At 39.2% G+C, this 17,919-nt stretch overlaps 1 protein-coding gene across 5 annotated transcripts in view; it reads right to left on the reverse strand.

The window, feature by feature from the left end:
* Positions 1–17,919, reverse strand: part of CHD6 (chromodomain helicase DNA binding protein 6) — a 203,431-nt gene that overhangs the window by 78,532 nt on the left and 106,980 nt on the right. For all 5 annotated transcript variants that reach the window (XM_072801046.1, XM_072801048.1, XM_072801047.1 and 2 more), the window contains 8 exons: positions 17,224–17,310; positions 16,898–17,032; positions 12,816–12,937; positions 11,373–11,616; positions 9,795–9,971; positions 9,041–9,184; positions 5,410–5,665; positions 4,405–4,615 (listed from right to left, as the gene is read on the reverse strand). In XM_072801046.1, the coding sequence (XP_072657147.1) occupies positions 4,405–4,615; positions 5,410–5,665; positions 9,041–9,184; positions 9,795–9,971; positions 11,373–11,616; positions 12,816–12,937; positions 16,898–17,032; positions 17,224–17,310 (1,376 nt within the window). The remainder of the gene's footprint in view (positions 1–4,404; positions 4,616–5,409; positions 5,666–9,040; positions 9,185–9,794; positions 9,972–11,372; positions 11,617–12,815; positions 12,938–16,897; positions 17,033–17,223; positions 17,311–17,919) is intronic.

A 17,919-nucleotide genomic window follows, 5' to 3' on the forward strand; every position in this document is an offset into this window, starting at 1 on the left:
CATCTTCACAGTACCAGAGCAGAATCTTGCATCTCCACAACAAAGTATTCGCAATGTTCAGGGGGAAACACCAAAATTATGCAACAAACTTGTGTGAAGAAAAAGGAGAAACATGACCCATTATTAAGGTGTCAAGTCTAACATGTTATAATTAAAGCAGCTATTACAATTATGCTCAGGGAAAGAATGTATATAGTAAAGATAGGAAATCACAGCAAAGGAACACAAAAGTTAAGAATCACATGGAAAGCTTACAACTAAAGTACAATCTCTAAAAGAAAGCACTGGATGGGTGTAGTAATTAGCACAACGGAAACTGACAGAGAAAAGAATCAGAAGACAGATAAAAGAAGAAAAAACAGACTGAAACAAATAAAAGAATAGAGCCTATGGACTGTGGAACAATACGAGAAGGTCAAACATACAGGTGATTGCAGTCTCACAAAGAAACAAAAGAATGGAGCAAAAGGAAAAAAAAGAAACTGAAGGAGAACTGGCCAAGCACTTCAAAGTTGGATGAAAGATAAACATTTACAAATTTAAGAAGCTCAATGAAATCCACACAGGATGAATGCCACACATCACAAACTGTTAAAAATCAAAAGACAATCTTGGTAAAACACCACATTACATACAAGGGAACAGGAACCTAAATGACCACAGACCTTCTTATCAGAAACCGTGGGCCAGGACACAGTGGAATAACATTTAAAAGTGCTGAAAGGAGAAGGAAAAAAAAAAAAAAAAAAAGGCCAACCTAGAGTTCTAACATGAAAAGGAGACAAACAAACAAAAAGAAAAAAAAATCTGACTTGGAGAAAACAGACACTGTAGGAAGATTAAAAAATAAAACAAAATCCCTCTATGATGATTCATCTCAAAAAGGCAGACAATGCACCTCTGAAACAACCAGTTGAATGCTATGAAAATTGGTATTTTAGAGAACAAAATATTCTAGGAAATTGAAAATACAATTACATAATGAAAAAATGAAAACCTAGGGGTGGGAGGACAGAGTAGAAGAAAGAATCCCACCAAAGGTGTAGTAAAAGATAGTAAGACAGAGTGGAAAGAAAATCAAGTGACCGGTCTAGAAGGTCTGACATATAAATAACAGGAGTCCACAAAGAGAAAAAAGTGGAAGATAAAATACAAATTCCCCAGAACTGAAGGAACACAGATCTCAGATTGAGAAAGACCTGATCAGTAGCCAGTTCAACGGATCCCATACAAAGGACAGTTCAGTGTATGATTCCAGAGCACTGGGACAAAGAGGAAAAGTCAAAGCTTCTGAATAGAAAAAAACATGTCACATACACAGACCAGGAAGCACAAGGGCTTTGGACTTCTAAGAAGCAACAATGGAAGCTAAAAGACAGTGGACCAAACCCTCAAAATTCTGTGGGGAAATTACTTCTAACCTAGAATCCCAAACCCAGCCAAAGTGTTACTCAAGGAAGAGTCAACTGAAGATATTCCAGGGAGTATCAACATTCACTTATCATCCATCCTCCCTCAGAAGTTCCCTGAGGCCATACATGGGATCCACCAAGGAGGAGATTTCATTCAAGAGGGAAGGAAAGAAACTTGTCAGTGGGAAGGCAGGAGAGCACAGGTGGTGGTATGTTAGCAGGAGGGAAGAGCACCAGGCCGGAGAGGGTCACCATGGGTGGTCCTACCAGAGGTGGCTCTGAGCAGATGGAGTGGACACGCTTGAACACAAGAGGAGACTTACACAATCGAGGTGAATTTTGGAACCAAAGTTTTCATAGGGAAACAATGACAGGCAATCAAATAAAAAAATAATTTTTAGTTTCAGGGGGAAAAAAAATTGTGCAAGAAAAAAATTGTAAGCAGCATACTAGATGGCTGGGCTGTCACTTAGCGTTTGCAGGAGTCATGTGGGGAGGAGGGGCAATGAGAGAAAACAAATGCTTATCTTCCATAGTGGGAAAAGGTAATACCCCAAACTAAAAATTATCAAGAAATTACAAGTACTAACATTATTTAGGTATAGCTATAAATACCAAAAGAAACAGTATAAAGAGTTTACAGTAATAGTTTCTGGGGCTGGGTGGGAAGGGTGCTATTGGGAAAGGTACTTTTTTGAAAGTCTAACAAAATAATTTGGCTCTTTAAAATATGTACATGTATAACTTTGCTGGAATAAAAACTAAATTAAAAAGAGAAAATTAATGATGATATTAAGGCCAGAAGAATCCTGTTTGATGCAGCTGGGGTGAAGAAATCACACCAAAAAAACGTAAAGAAAATACTTAAGAATATTTATTTGAGTGTGTGGTTGAGAGATAGGGGAAGCCTTTTTAAGCCTATTAGTTTAAGCATTTAACCTTAAATTTAAGCACAAATAAGCATTTAAGTTTATTTAAAGCTGTTTTAAAATGCGAGTTTTGACTACTAGAAAACTTGAAACTTCTAAAAGTAAGATAAACAAACAAAAAAATCATACCCATAAACAAAAAGTAAAAAACAATACTAGGGAATAGTATGCTATATTCTTAAGTAAACAAGTAATTCTTATAATAAAAAGGCAAAGAGCAACAGAAAATGGAAGAACACGAATAAGCAGTTCACACACGCAAAACTGCAAATAGCTAATATATATGGAAAAATATTTACTCTCATTATTATTCAGAAATACAACTTAAGAGACCATAATTTTGGCTCACTGAATTAGCTAAGATTAAGTGGGGTATGGGGGAAAAAAGCAAGGGGAGAGAAAGCATTCTCGTACATTGTTGAAAGGCATAAAGCTAACAATATCTTTCCAGAGGTATTTTGGAAATATGTATCAAGTGTTTTTAAAAGTGTACATCAGAACTTAGCCTAGGGAAATAACTGGAAACATTCACAATGACCCTAAAGGGACAGCTACAGGGTTCCTTAAAATCCTGAAAAACTGGGAACATATGGTGTCATCAAAATCAGACTGCAGAAAATGAATTTTTAAAAAACTCATGATATATTAAATAAAAAGGTGAACTACAAAATAGAATGTAGAATATTAACAAATGGATGACAAAACTAAATGTTTGTGTGCACAAAATAGAAAAGATATTCCATCTTGTGTATGAGTGGGAGCTTGGAGCCAGTGGTAAGGTCATATATATCTGACTTTTCAAAGGAAATTTAATACTTAAATAATTTGAAAACAAAATGAGCAATAGATGATAAGGACAAAGAGCATAAAAGGGAGCTATGAGACATCTGTATTTGGTAAAAGTCTGTTTATTACACTGTTACCCATTTTGCAGGGGAGGTTATTTTAAAAAACAAACTGCGAGTCAGTAGTTGTATATATTTTGAAGAGTTAGATAATATATTTATAAGAAACAAGTTTTTGGCAATGGGTTCCTAATCTATAGTAAATTTATAAAATATGAAATTGCGTTAGTTTTGATTTACTCATACCTTCCCAAAGAAAAAAATAATACACATCTCAAGAATTCTCTACCTAAAGACCTCCACTGTAGGACTCTGAGGAATTCTTTTATGGTCTAATTTGATTCTGGAGAACGATTTATGTCACATTAAATGTCAGCGTATCCCACTGCTGAATGTGTCAGTTCTGTTAACACTTCTTCTATCAATTACATGTTATAACACCTAACAGGATTTTCAAGATCAGAATATTTAAGACAACTGTGATTTGCTGTGATTACTTTATGAAACCAAAGCTTTCCTTTAAACTTAGCAATGCCTAAACTAATAGTTTCTATGACCTTGAAAAGTCTTTTATCATTGTACAAATTCTTAAAAATCCATTTATCATCATTGGATCATTGATGTATCCCAGTGACTGGGAACGTAAAGTCCACTATATAAAGTGACAAATGTAGTGTCCACACAGAATCAAAACAACCCATATAACATAACACCACAGACTGTTTACCTGTGTGAGTGATGGAACTTAGGCTCAAGGAATTATAGGAGTATGAACAAGAAAATAGATTGGAATGCCACAGCTAGTGTATCATAAAACCTTAGAGGGTTTGCTGAGAAAGGACATAAAGTACACCCAATTTTTTTGTGAGCTGTCAACTTACACTCTTTTAGCAACTTGATACAGTGATGCTTTCCAGGTAGTATTTCTCTCATCATTATTAAGGGAGAAAAAAAAAAGTAAATGCATTATTTTCTTAACCTTTTAAGTAAAACAAGGGCTCCATATCAGAGGCCGTGAAATTCCCTTTAGGCAGTTAAAATTGGGCCTACTTGGTCACAGGATTTAACTCTGAATTTCAATCTTTAGGAAGAGATTACTTTTCTCCATGTTTGAATGCTTTGTTGTTGTTAAAACATCATTTTTAAATGAATCAAAAGGTACCCAAAAAAAGGAACTGCCTGCAGCATCTGATGCACAGCTTTGAAAGAAGTTCTCACCTTCTCTGGATGAGATAATCTTCTAGGATATCGAGACATCGCACCATCTGGGAGAAGATGAGTACTTTGTGACCACCTGCAATCAGCTTAGGGAGCAGTTTATCAATCAGCACCAGCTTCCCTGCTGCTTGAATCATGGCCTGCAGCTGAAAGTCAGGGGCATCAGGGCTGTGAGTTTTTCGGAAATCTTCCAGAATTTTCTCCTCTGCCCCTGAAAAGGAATGGAACAAAACTATTCCTTGAACAAACTCTGAGGGTAAAAACTGCTTTTTGCTCTACAGATCCTATAAGAAATGAAATGAATTTCTAGATCCAGACCAACAGTCCAGTGAGGCGATGCTCTGTGTGCATACTTTGTGCCTTCGGCAGAGGGTTCTGCAGTGGCACCAGGGCCATTTTGCAGAGAACACAGGTGCTTTTGCTTTCCTGGGAAACCTTACCAAGTAGAGAAAGAACTGGAGATACCAAGCTGAATCATACAAGTAAAGAAACCTCTACAGAAAGGTGACAAAAGGACAAACCTATTGATATCATAAAAACTAGCTGTAAGCAAATTCAAGCTACAATTTGATGTAGAATTTTATCAGAAAGTTTTATTGTTAAAAAAAAAGCTTCTGATGTGTTCTCTAGTTAGTATAATTAACTGTTAATTTATCTGCAGAGTTTTAATTTGATTGCATCACGATCATTTATTCAGCTAAGTAATACAATTCCCTGTCCCAAAGTGCACAGTATGTGCTGGACTGCAAGTAAATACAGGATAGCAGATTGATGAGTGCTGTCCATCCTCTGATGGCAGAGAGTTGGTAGAGAAATTAGCTTTGTGCACTCACTACCAGATGGATTACCCAGATCCACCAACCACTCTGAGCCCCATACATCATAGAAAAGCATACATATATCCTAGCATTTAATGGAACTCAAAACATAGGACTGCTGGTTATCATTAGCTTCTGGCAGAGGCCCACTGGCAGTCCTGAGCTGCTCCCTGCTTCCCCGACTCACCATTGATCAAGTAGGGATGGTTACAGCACTTTCTCAGCTCCATCATGGTGTTGATGAGATTGGGCATGTTGTGCTGATTTGCACCCTTGGTCAGGAAGGAAAAGTTCTTCTCCAGGATGGCACGGTAGTACTTTTTCTGGATATTGGTCAGCTCTACTTCAATGATCGTCTCTTGCTTGGGAGCAAGGTTCTTTTCCACATCATCTTTCAGCCGCCGAAGCATCATGGGTTTTAGGATAGATTGCAGTTTCTTCACCTGTCCAGGGAAATGAGACCTGTTCACCTGCCCATATCAGATTTTAATGGTTGATTACTGAGGTATTCCAACTTTTACCACACTCTCCTGGGCATCTAATCATAGTATGGTGGTAGTAGATGCAATGAAAGATCATGACTGATCCCTAAACATGGGGAGTTTATAATTGGACCTCAAGAAAAAAAGGGATCCAGTTTTGGGACACCTGGGGGCTCAGTGGTTGAGCATCTGCCTTCGGCTCAGGGTGTGACCCGGGGTCCTGGGATCAAGTCCCACATCAGGCTCTCCACATGGAGCTTGCTTCTGCCTATGTCTCTACCTCTCTCTGTGTGTCTCTCATGAATAAATAAATAAATAAATCTTTAAAAAAAGGGTGGGGGGCGCCTGGTTTTAATTCCCAAACAGTCACTGAGAACCTAGGTGGCAACCTTACAAGAGATAAAGGGAGAAAGATATAAAAGACAGTACCTACTCTCTAGGATGGAGAAAACAAACGCCTCTCAATCCCGCCCACACTGTGCAGCCATAACCTGAGGACAACTTTAGCTATAGGAGGGACAAGTGACACATTACACTTAATGCTGAGAGAACAAAGTAAAAAGTAGAGGCAGTTGAGGGGTGGACAAAATGTGTGAAGGGGGCTCAAAGGGGGTAGTAACTTTCCGTTACAAAATAAGTCCCAGGAATGTAATTTAGACCACAATGACTACAGTTAATAATACTGTGTAACTGAAAGCAGCTAGGAGACAAGATCTTAAAAGTTCTCATTACTAGAGAAAAAACGGTGGCTACATATGTGACAAATGTTAACTAGACTTATTACGGTGATCATTTCATAATATGTACATGTATCGAATTATTATCATGCACACCTGACACTAAATTTACAGGTCAATCATATTTTAGGTTTAAAAAATAAAAAAAGAAGAAGTAGAAGCACTCTGGAAGCAGACCCCTCCTACAGCTTCTAAGTAACAGCAGCAAACATGTTGGTGTAGCAGCATGTAGGGAATTGATGCTGTAAGATGAGGTCTCTCATGCCATCACATGAGCTGTCATCTCAGGGGCACTTTGAACTGACAGTAGTAGTCTTTGCTATGATTTGTCTGTTCTCCTAACAGCTCAGACCTGGACAGCACATCTCTATTCACCTGACTGCACTGGCAAGGTGACTTGCTTCCTCTCCCAAGAAGACAATGACAGACAAGGGATTCAAAAACCAAGGCGCCTGACTTAACCCTGAGCTAAAACATGAGACCTGTAAGATTAATCCTGGTGGACAAATAAAATAAGGAAGGGCAAGTGCAAAAGACTGAGTTTTAAGTTATAAAGGGCTGTTCAAAAATGTTTTAGGGTACATCCGGGTGGCTTAGATGGTTAAGTGTCTGCCTTTGGCTCAGGTCATGATCTTGAGGTCCTGGGACTGAGCCCCATGTCAGACTCCCTGCTCAGCCGGGAGCCTGCTCTCCCTATCCTTCTGTCCCTCCCCTTTGCTTGTGCTTTTTCTCGCTATCTTTGTCTCTCAAATAAATCTTTTTTAAAAAAATGTATTAAAAGGGGTACATTCTGCATTAAAAAGTTGTGTGCAGAATCAATGCTCCTGAAAAAAAATACAAAATGACTTACAGACAGTGATTTAGCAGAGTCAACAGAACAGATTTTAAACAATGATGAACATGCTTCATTTGGAAGCTGATACATTTTGGAACTTTTTTTTTCTGTGATTTAAAATATAGACATTTGATGCCCTTTTTAAAGTTTTCTCCTAACTAACCGCAACCTTAAATCTAACCCATTTCTGGGACCTTGATTTTATCGACCACGGTACTTAGGAATCTATCCCCCAAGTGGATTAGGAATTACTATATAAGATCCCAAAGGGAAAGACACACGTAGATAATTATTAAAGATATGGACAAATGTCAATCTGCCACATGCTGGGTTCAGCTTTGCCCTTCACTTGGTTCATACCTTGAATCATTTAGAGTATACTATATGCCAGACACTGTGCTGGTCAATACAACAAACACAACCTGGAGAAGAGGTGGGCCTTGTCCTCAAGGAGGTCATTGTCTAGGAAGAAGAAAAAATGCATACCACAAAATAAGTGCAACGGGAGAAGAGGACACATTGCTAATGGTCCAAAAATGGAGAGAGGGTTGGGAGCTGGCTTTTGAAAGATCAACAGATACTGCAAACGTAGAGAAGTAGAATGAAGCTGGATTATTCACTGCCCTCAAAGTCTGACTTGCCACAGAAGTAGAAACAGACTGGAACCACAGAATGTACTCCTGACATCTGTTAGTGAAATTCCCAAACCTTCTCAGTTCCCCAATTCTCTGCCCCAACCCACTCTCACACCATTGCTAGGTTAATTTAGCATAACTAATTATGTCATCCCTGCAATTAAATCTTTGCATTGCTTCCCTAATACCTCTCAAATACTTCAAGCCATCTTTCAAGACCTTCCCATGATATAACCCTCACCCTCTCTGGCCTCATGCTCCACAATTCATCGACACAGTTTCCAGCTCAACCAGATGATTCCCTACAACCGAATAAATTCCATGGCTGATTATGCCAGGTGTTTTTTTTCTCCTGTGCAAACCAGTCACCATCTTTTCTCTCTCCACAACAGAAAATATACCCACCTTTCAAAGTCCCATTCCAAATTGCTCTCTGTCCACAAAGGCTTTCCCAATTCCCAGAAGTGACCTTTTCTCTTCTAAAATCTCCAGTTCTATTACTTGTTCCTCTTATAGCATTTCAACTTGTCTGGCTTACTTCCATAATTTCTAGTCAAGATTTCTACCCATCGCATATAATAGATACTTATTAATGTTGGCTGTTCTGATTTAGCTTTTAGTCCAATAAGATGGATTCAGGACTAGATCTCTGAAAACCAATCTGGTTGATTTGGACAAAATTGGACTTACCAACTCTTCTAGTATATGACTGCCTTCTTTTCCTCACTACCTGTGTAGTTTGTTATACTCAGGAAGATGAGCTTGGGAACATGTTGCAGGATGTAGGAGGAAAGATGAAGGATGAGGAAAGCAGAAGAAGGCACCACGCTCCGGAGTTCAGGGTGAAACAAAATCACTGAACTCACATGTGAGATCAATGAAGGCAAGAGGCCTGATATGCTAATACAGGGTATTTTGGATGTTGATTCATTTATCCTCCAGAGTAGTAAGAACTTCTAATGATCAGTTTACCCTCCCCAACATAAAAAACAAATTAAATAAAGGAGGTAACGCTCTTTTTAGCAGAGATGTGAGGTCTTGCTAATGCCTATCCCTACAATGGCTTGTTCTCTCCTTGATGGTGAAGGTAATCACCACATTATCGTCAATCCTTCAGGCCCTTATTTACCTGTTCCTCTGTTTTCAAATCTCCAAATTCCTCCAAGAAAGCAGTCTCTGAAGGAAACTGTGATGGCTCCAGAAAATTCAGCAAGCTGAAGAGCTCTTCCACAGAGTTCTGCAAGGGTGTCCCAGTGAGCAGCACTTTGTGTTCCTGCACAAATTAACAGTACAAAATGAGCAATATTTGAGCCACCAAAACAGTATGCTTTGGGGGGTGGGAGGGATCAAGCCAGGGCATTCTGTACTCACTTTGGGGCAATTAGGTTTTGTTTTAATGAAAAGATAGGATGTCACCATTTCATGGTCGGTATAGTCAATAAAAAGATAAACATTCCTTTTACATCATTGATTCCAGCAGCAATTTCACGTTAGTAAAAGCAACATTCATTCATTATTACTACCCTCTACATACTGGGCATTGGGCCAAGGCTATCATCCTTGGTACCGGATCATTCAAGGTCTTAGAAACAAGCCGAAACACCTTACATATCCAGGTCACAAATTTCATGCTATTTAAGGCTACCCTGGGTCCTCTTGGGAATCTATTTGTGGCAAAGGTCCAATTGTTGACCCAGTTTGTAACAAAAAAACCCTTCTGATTCCTACACTATCACAGGTATAGAAGGCAAAAAAAAAAAAAAAAAAAAAAAAAAGAATAAACAGACTCTGCACAAGTTAGCTACAATGCAGAATGGCTACAGAATGCTTCCATACTGAATAGATGGAACCTGTGTTAATGTAATGAGCTTGCTAGCTCTCACCAGGGCCATGAGCTTTAGACCCTCCAGAAGTTTGCAGTTCCTGTTCTTCAATCTGTGGGCTTCATCAATGATCACACAGCTCCAGTGAATCTTTTTCAGCTCCGGGCAGTCTGCCAGGATCATCTCAAACGTTGTGATGACAACATGGAACTTGAAGACTCCTGAAAGGGGGTTTCCCTGAGGGTGACACAATGGAAGGTGAAGCTTTATGTCATGACTACAGAATTCAGCTAATGTGCTCCCAATAGAAGCAGAGGACGCAGGACTGTAAAATGCTAGAGCCTAGGTAAGAGAAGCCAGTAAGCACTGTACTTCCTTGTTTGCGGAAAGAGAATATATAAGGATGAACCAGCTATTTAGACGAGAGACAGACCTCATTGCATCGATGAAACACAAGTAAGAGACACGGGCTCTCACAATGGCCAGACTTGTGAGTAAATATGGAAGACACTGCAAGGAAGCTTTTTATTTATTATTTATTAATTGCCATGGTAAGGGGCAGCCCTGGTGGCTCGGCGGTTTAGCGCTGCCTTCAGCCCAGGGCCTGATCCTGGAGACCCGGGATCGAGTCCCGCGTCGGGCTCCCTGCATGGAGCCTGCTTCTCCCTCTGCCTCTCTGTCTCTCTCTCCGTCTCTCATGAATAAATAAATAAAATCTTAAAAAAAAAAATTGCCATGGTATTGATTCACACACACCCAGCCAGGGCTGGTCTCAACAACGCAGAGCCTGAATACCCAAGGAGATCTCCTTTGCTCCTATTCAGATATAGTTAATTTTACCTTGTAACTGGGGTTCCAGCCCAGGTTTCAATGTAATGTTCCTGACTGGCCTGGGATAAGAGGCACTGGGCAGGACACATCTTTGTCTTTTACCTATCTTAGTGTTACCAAAACATTTAAAGAGCAGAGCCGCATACCATGTTAGAGCATGTCTTAAATTTCTTCTAAGTGTCTCCTTTTGCTGTTAATGAAATCCGTGGGGGAGAACACTGACTTTCCTCTGATTAGATTCATTTAATTTTCACCTTGCTTGATAATAAAAACCAGTGGCCCGGACAAACCAGCAGACTCAGTAAAGTGACTATAAGTAACAAACCACCCCCCCATGTCCCCCAATTAGTGTGCTTTTAACAATTTGAATCCTGTCTTCTCTTTATCCTTCCCTGTTAAATGTGTTAACATCCCCTCCAAAACTCCCTGGCTAGGAATCCATCCTCTGTATACTAATTCTTCCACTCGCTTTTTTTCACTGAGCATATAACAAGTCAGATAAAAAATCTTCTGCATGTAGAAGCAACTTCATAAGCCAACTATGAAGCCAAGCTTTCAGTATCCTAAAAAGAGCCTCTGGAATTTTTTAGAGAGTGGAAAGCATGCCCTACAAATCCTATGCTTATCACAAACTAAACTGCCAAGGGGGAGCAAGAAGTCTGCCTCAATAAACGTAAGACTCTACAAAGTCAGTCAACAGTAACTCAAGGTTCAGGGCATTAAAACTCCTGAAGACAAGTGACAGGAAGGCTGTTTGAAATGATGACATCAAGCTGGCACCAGGTCTGAGACCTGTGTAAGACTCACCTGTGCATCTCTGTATACCATCTCATACTGCTGGATCATCTGCCTGCTGATCTGGCTGCCATGGTACACAATGGCATTCATCTCTGTCCATGTCCTGAACTCCCGCTCCCAGTTTGTGATGGTAGAGAGTGGGGCGATGATGAGGAATGGGCCGTGGATTCCCCGGAGGAATATCTCTGAGAGGAATGTGATAGACTGGATGGTTTTCCCGAGGCCCATCTCATCAGCCAAAATACAATTTTTTCTGCAGAGATTAAGAAATACAGATAATTCATCATCAATATAGGAAAGAGGTAGAGGTTGGGTATAACTAAAAAGATACTTTAGAAGCACACCTGGACTTGAAAGGTCATCAGTGAAGGGCCTTCTCAGCATTTTCCACAGATGCAACTGAGGCACATTTTTAGTCTTATGCTTTATACCCTACCTACTTCCAAAAAGGAATTAGGGCAACTTGGGAGAAAATATAGGAAAGAGGTCCATAGAATATAAACTGAAAATACTAAAAATTAAAGTAATAGATACAATGAGGAAAAAAATTTGCTTTAAAACTAAGCCAATTTCTGTATCTGACAAACTTCATGGAAGTCAATGCAAAAATAAAAAGAGAAGTCATTGTGATTTTCCTTGTCCATTTTTTGTGTCAGAGGATAAACTTTTAACTCACAATTTATTTCTCTAAGAAATAAATTTCTTATAGAGTAAAAATGTTGGTCTCTTTAGTGGCCCAGAACTCCAAACTGCACAGAGCTGACACTCGGAGGGTGTGGCCCCCCTCAATCTCACTCCTCACTGAACAGAATGCACTGGAAAACTCAGGTGAGCAGTGCTCCAAGGGGCTGTGTGAATAAGTGGCACAGGCTTCTAGGACACAGGTTACCAGGGTCCCATCTTGTGTGTTCTCCACTACGGTATGCTATCTTTAGAATCCATACTAGGGTACACAGTAGAACATTACAAAAATTTCAAAGTTCATCTGTTTCATGTAGATTGTGATGGGAACTGAAACATGGAAGAGTCCAAAACTGAGTGGTACAGCTCAAGTCTATAATATCTAGGGCTCACAAACAAGTAGCAGAGTTGGGGCTATAATCCAGATCCATTTCCTTTTAGACCCAATTTTTTTCTAAAGACTCAGAGATAATGATCTTTTGGATTTTGCTTCCTCTAGGTTGGGCCTAACCTTTTGGCAAGAATGGCAAAGAAAAAAGCAGCACAAAGTCAACAATGTCTAAAACCATTCCTTGTGGTTGGAATGTGGAGTCTTGGCATGCCTCATATACATATACAAAGATTACTACCCTAAACACACGGCCAGGTTGCACTCTCTTACCACCTTGCTAGCTACTGCTGCTCTAAACAGGCAAAGGCGACAATCTACCCCCAGGTACAAACACCTGGGAGGATAAGTCCGTGAAGATAGCACTGGTTCTGGTTCCTCACCTGTTATACCAGTTAAAAAGAAGCCAGTTCATCCCCTCCAGCTGGTACTCCCGGAGCTGGTTACTGTTCTTATACTCTCGCGACTTCTCCAGTTTCTGCCAGGAATCTGAAGCAGGCCGCTCCTAGCGGAGGAAGGCAAGAGAATAAAATACACAGAGAATGATGTTTGAGGATGGATAACATGAATAGGGACACAGGATAATAATGGGAAGGTGGCAAGTCTCAAAGCACTGTCCTAAAGCTAGCTTCTAGCTGCTTTAGGTGTGTACACACACATACCCCCCACCCCCGATATAAGGCAAGCCCCTATCTTTTCTAGATTTCACCAGATTAAACTTAGAACATCCCTATAAAATTTGCAAGTAATTAATGAAGAAAAGAAACAGATTCACCTACAGTCTTGTTTAGTATTATACTGTTTTACCCAGACTCCTAGATGTCACTCTCACTTACACTTCCATCTCCCTACAAACCAAAAGTAGTCAGGTGTTTTTGGTTTCTATACATAATTTCTCTTCGTATTTTCTTTGTGCGTATGGCATCAGTTCAGGAAAGTATGGTAGGTCAAATATTTCACTGATTAGTTCCTAGAGTCAGTATAAGGCAAAAAGCCTATAAAATCAAAAATGCAAATTCCTTAAACATCCCATAAACATAATAGCAGTCTTATTACTTTATTTTTCCATATGAAATACTGATTTCTAAATATAATCATTTATTTATATGAAATGCCATATTCATCACATACTAAATTTCAATATATCCACAGAGCTCCATCTAGATTCTTCGTTTTGTTCCATTGTACTGTCTAGTACTGCAATAAAACCCAATTTTTAAATTATTAAAGCCTTTTATCTGATTAGGGAGTTATTTTTCAAAAAATGTCTCAGCTATTCTATCTTATTCACTATTCTGTATAACTTTAGAATCAATTTGTCAAGTTCTCTTAAAAATCTCATTGAAATTTCAATTAACCAGGGGAAAATTTCTTTTAAAGATTTTCTTCATTTATTTGACACAGAGAGAGAGCACAGCAGGCAGAGGGAGAAACAGGCTCCCCATGGAACAAGGAGCCCAATGTGGGGCTCGATCCCAAGACCCTGGGATCCTGACCTGAGCCAAAGGTAGACACTTAACCGACCAAGCAACGCTGGTGCCCCAATCGGAAGAAAGCTTAAATCTTTAGGTGTGGAGACTTCCCATCCAAAAATTTTAATTATTTAGATTTTATATTATTTGGACATAGACTTGGTTATTTTGTTTATAGACAAACTGAGCCCCCAAATTAACAGTTTATAGTCTTAAAAATTCCTAGCTATAGCTATAATTACAAATGAGAATTTTGAGACTGTAACTTTTCTAAACAGTTTTAGTCTTTGGTAATTCTGCTCTGGAGTACAATACCGTTTATAACTAGAATTCCTTATTAACTAAAATTAAGCAATTTGCACGTGAAATTAACAATATATCCCCAATTACATCATTGATATTTGGAGGTAAGTGCAATCTGTCCATGACCTTTCAGAAAAATACACATCACAGCTTTCTATAAAATTACTACAGCCACAGTTAGGCTAAGCCCTTTAAAATAGGACCCAGCTGAAATGTAATACTAGTGTATTATACTAAGTGTATTAGTGTATTAGTAATACTAGTGTATTATTACTAAGGTAGAGATACAGGTGCTTTTAAAATAAGGGAGAAAATAATTTTTTTTATGTAAGAAAACAATGATTTTAAAGAAAATCTTTTAAGCAAGGTATTCCTATAAAACCCCTCTTGTTCTGTTCCCTTAAAGAAATTATGTTCTTCTTAACTCACAGGAACCAGTGTGGTTCCCCTAAAGTCTATGTACCCCTTTAATCGGGCATGCTCCCCTACTGCACTAGATACTGTGGGGAGACTTTCTGGAATGTTCCTCCAGTGATTTAAGTGACTCACTCTCAGCACTGTAAGTACCAGAGGATGGAATTTCACTGCAGATTTTTACTTTGCTGCCTTGGTGGCACTCCAAAAGCAGAGGCATCACTCTCCTATCCAGTCTCTCCCCTGGGTTTCCCTTTCCCCAGGGCTAAAGGGTTTAGTTTAACATCACCTACTGGCCAGAAATTTCAGCCATCTGAGCACAAGACCTGAAATCAGCTGGTTGTCTCCTAAGGGGTACAGACTACAGGAAACCACTGACACCAGGGCCCCACAACCTTCAGTGGCTACTTAGCTAACTCAAAGGAGGAGAAGGGACTCTGAGTCTCCACGGTGGGTCCTGCCTATTGAAAGACTGCTCCAACTTTGCACAATCGTCATGGACAATGTCACCTCTTGTTTTCTAAAAATTCCATATTTTACCTATACGTAACCAATTTTTATCAAAAAGTTTTCAAGTATAGGATGTCCTATTTGTGTCAACTTCAAAGCCCGAGTAAGATCCCTTAAAAAAAAATTATTCAGGTAAACTCCTGTTTGGAGCTGGTCCTTAAAAAGATAGCTTTAGTTATATGATCAGCTACCATTCTAAGTTAGAAGTTTTGAGATAAAATTTCAAAATGTGCATTTTAAATGAGAGAACAAATAACTGAGAAACAAAGAGACAAGTGTGAAATAATACCATGGTTCACTGAGAGATGAAAACAGCAGCATCGCAATAGCAAAATAGTAAAGGAAAAGTAAAACTGCCTGAAAACACTTGAGAATTCATATTCTTGCCAAATGCATGTAGTCAGTCTGAGGAAATAAGTGGGATTCAGGCTGAGAGAGTATCCTCAGCCTGAGAATAGAATCCTCAGAGAGATTCTATCCTCAGAGAGAGAATCCTGATTACTTTGAGATAACATACAATTAGCTTCAGAATGGAAATGCCCTCCTCTCTCTGCCCCACACTGGTTTGTTCCTGCATTGTGCCACATGTCCCCATCAGTCTGGTGCCATGTATGTCCATGCACGCACATGCCTCTTCCATTAATCTGTGAGCTCCTGGGGGCTGGGTGTGCACTCTTATTATATGTCACTCAAGAGTCAGCCAATGGCAAGATGTTGAACAATGATGAATTAACAACAGACAATAGTTGTAGGAGAGGACTGAAAGAGAAATTTATTAATCAGTCAAGTGGACAAAAAACCATTAAAAACTATATAGATTTCTAATCACAGTTCTGCACCTCAAGATTCCTCCAGACATTTCATATGCCAAAAAACAAAAACTAAACACCGCTTTTGAGTGGACTCTGACAGAGATCTAAGTTCAATGTCAAGCTCTTATATCCTAAGCCTACTTTCCTGGGACATAATAACAACGATAAGTAATGATAAGGAGTTGGATAAGGGTTTTTCATATAAAAGTGGTGACTTTTTAAAAATAGAAACTTACCATTCCAGTCTACAGCCATATTCAACAACTCTGATTCTCTTCCCGAGTCACATCTTAATCAGGCTCTATCCTAAGTCTACATCCTTTTATTTTATTATTTTTTTTTTGTAGTCTATATCCTTTTAATTATTGACATTCCATATACAACTACTTGTAGGGTTCCCTGCGACATTTATGCAGCTGGGTGGGATTAATTCAGAATCAGAAAAACAAACTGATTAAATAAGTGTATTTTGAAAACTTATGTTCCCTCTGTGAAGCCCAGGTATCTATAGATAAAAGATAGTTCTTCCCCTTAAGAACATTCCAATTGAGAAAAGCAAAGGATAAAAACAAAGAAAAAAGATCACTGATGGAACAAGAGGTAATAGGAAACAAGAAAGACCCTAAGAATTTATTGAGCTTCTTTCCCAAGTCAGGTATTTCTTACATGTTCTAAATTATAGACTCCACACAGCACCACATACCAAGAAATCTAAGCTTGTATTTAAGGTTCATAAGTGTCACACACATCAAAACAGGACCTAATGGTGACAGAGTGCTAGCAAAATATGATTTGGGTAGAAAAACACCCAAACTGCAAGTTCAATGGAGAGTACCCAAAGGTTAAGACACCCCCAAATAGCACTTCTGAGCACAGCCCCACAGACATCCAGGACTGCTAGTTCATAAAGTTACATGTTACAACATGTGCCAAACTGGGATATGGATACATTACCACATGCTTAATTTCAGGGAGAACTTGAAGAGACTCGAATTCTTTAACTTTTGCAGGATCTACATCTTCCTCCAGCTCCCATGTGCTTTCTTCATAAGGCAGAGAGCACCACTTCACCAAGTAATGCGTCACTTCCTGGTGAGAGATAGGAGAGGAATTTATGTTCAACTAGATTAAAGGGGTTGATCATACTCTGGCCAACCTCTGAAAAACCCACCCTATCACAGATCAATGCCATTAAAATAGACCACATGTTAACAAAACAAGCAAAATATGTAGTAAGAAGGGAAGGCTCCATAGGCGAGTCAAAATGATGGAACACCCACCTCTCCTGTTTCTGCATCTTTGGTGTGGGCCACCTCCAGGACGCGATCAACTTCTACGTAGTCTGGGTTGAACAAGTCTTCATCAGGCTAGTACAAACAAAGGAGAAGAATGAGAAAGCATCCCTCTTCCCTCAAAACCAACATCCTAGGTTTCATCTGTAAGTGACTTCCCACTCTGGGCATATCAAGAAACACAGAATGGAAGGGGTAGCTTGAGAATAAAAGTCACAGCACAGACTTTCTTCACTGTCCCCAAATCCTGCTCTCTGTGACTGAATTTATAGGTTACACCATGGCCAGAGTCACTCTCCTAATGGTCTTTATAGTACTGCACAAAAATCAGCCAAGGATTCCCTTTTTCTTACTGCTTCTCATCCCAAAGATAACCCTTGGAAACTGAGAATAAGTTGCTTTTTCTTCTTTATAGCAAAAATAGTAGCAAACACTGGAATGAGGCATGAGGGGAGTTTTTGGGGGTCCAATAATGTTCTATCTCCTGATCTAAGTGGCAACTACACAGGTGTGTTTATTTTGTAAAAATTCACTGACCTGCACTCTTAGAATTTACCTTCATGTACATTATGCTTCCCCAAAAAATGTACTTACGAAACAGTAAGTATTCCTTGGAAATATTTAACCTATGTCTGGAGTAATGCTAGCTAAGTGCTTTAAGTCTCAAAACTACTTTATGAACTA

This window comes from Canis lupus, chromosome 26, assembly GCF_048164855.1.
Source record: "Canis lupus baileyi chromosome 26, mCanLup2.hap1, whole genome shotgun sequence".
In the NCBI taxonomy this organism is placed as follows: domain Eukaryota; kingdom Metazoa; phylum Chordata; class Mammalia; order Carnivora; family Canidae; genus Canis; species Canis lupus.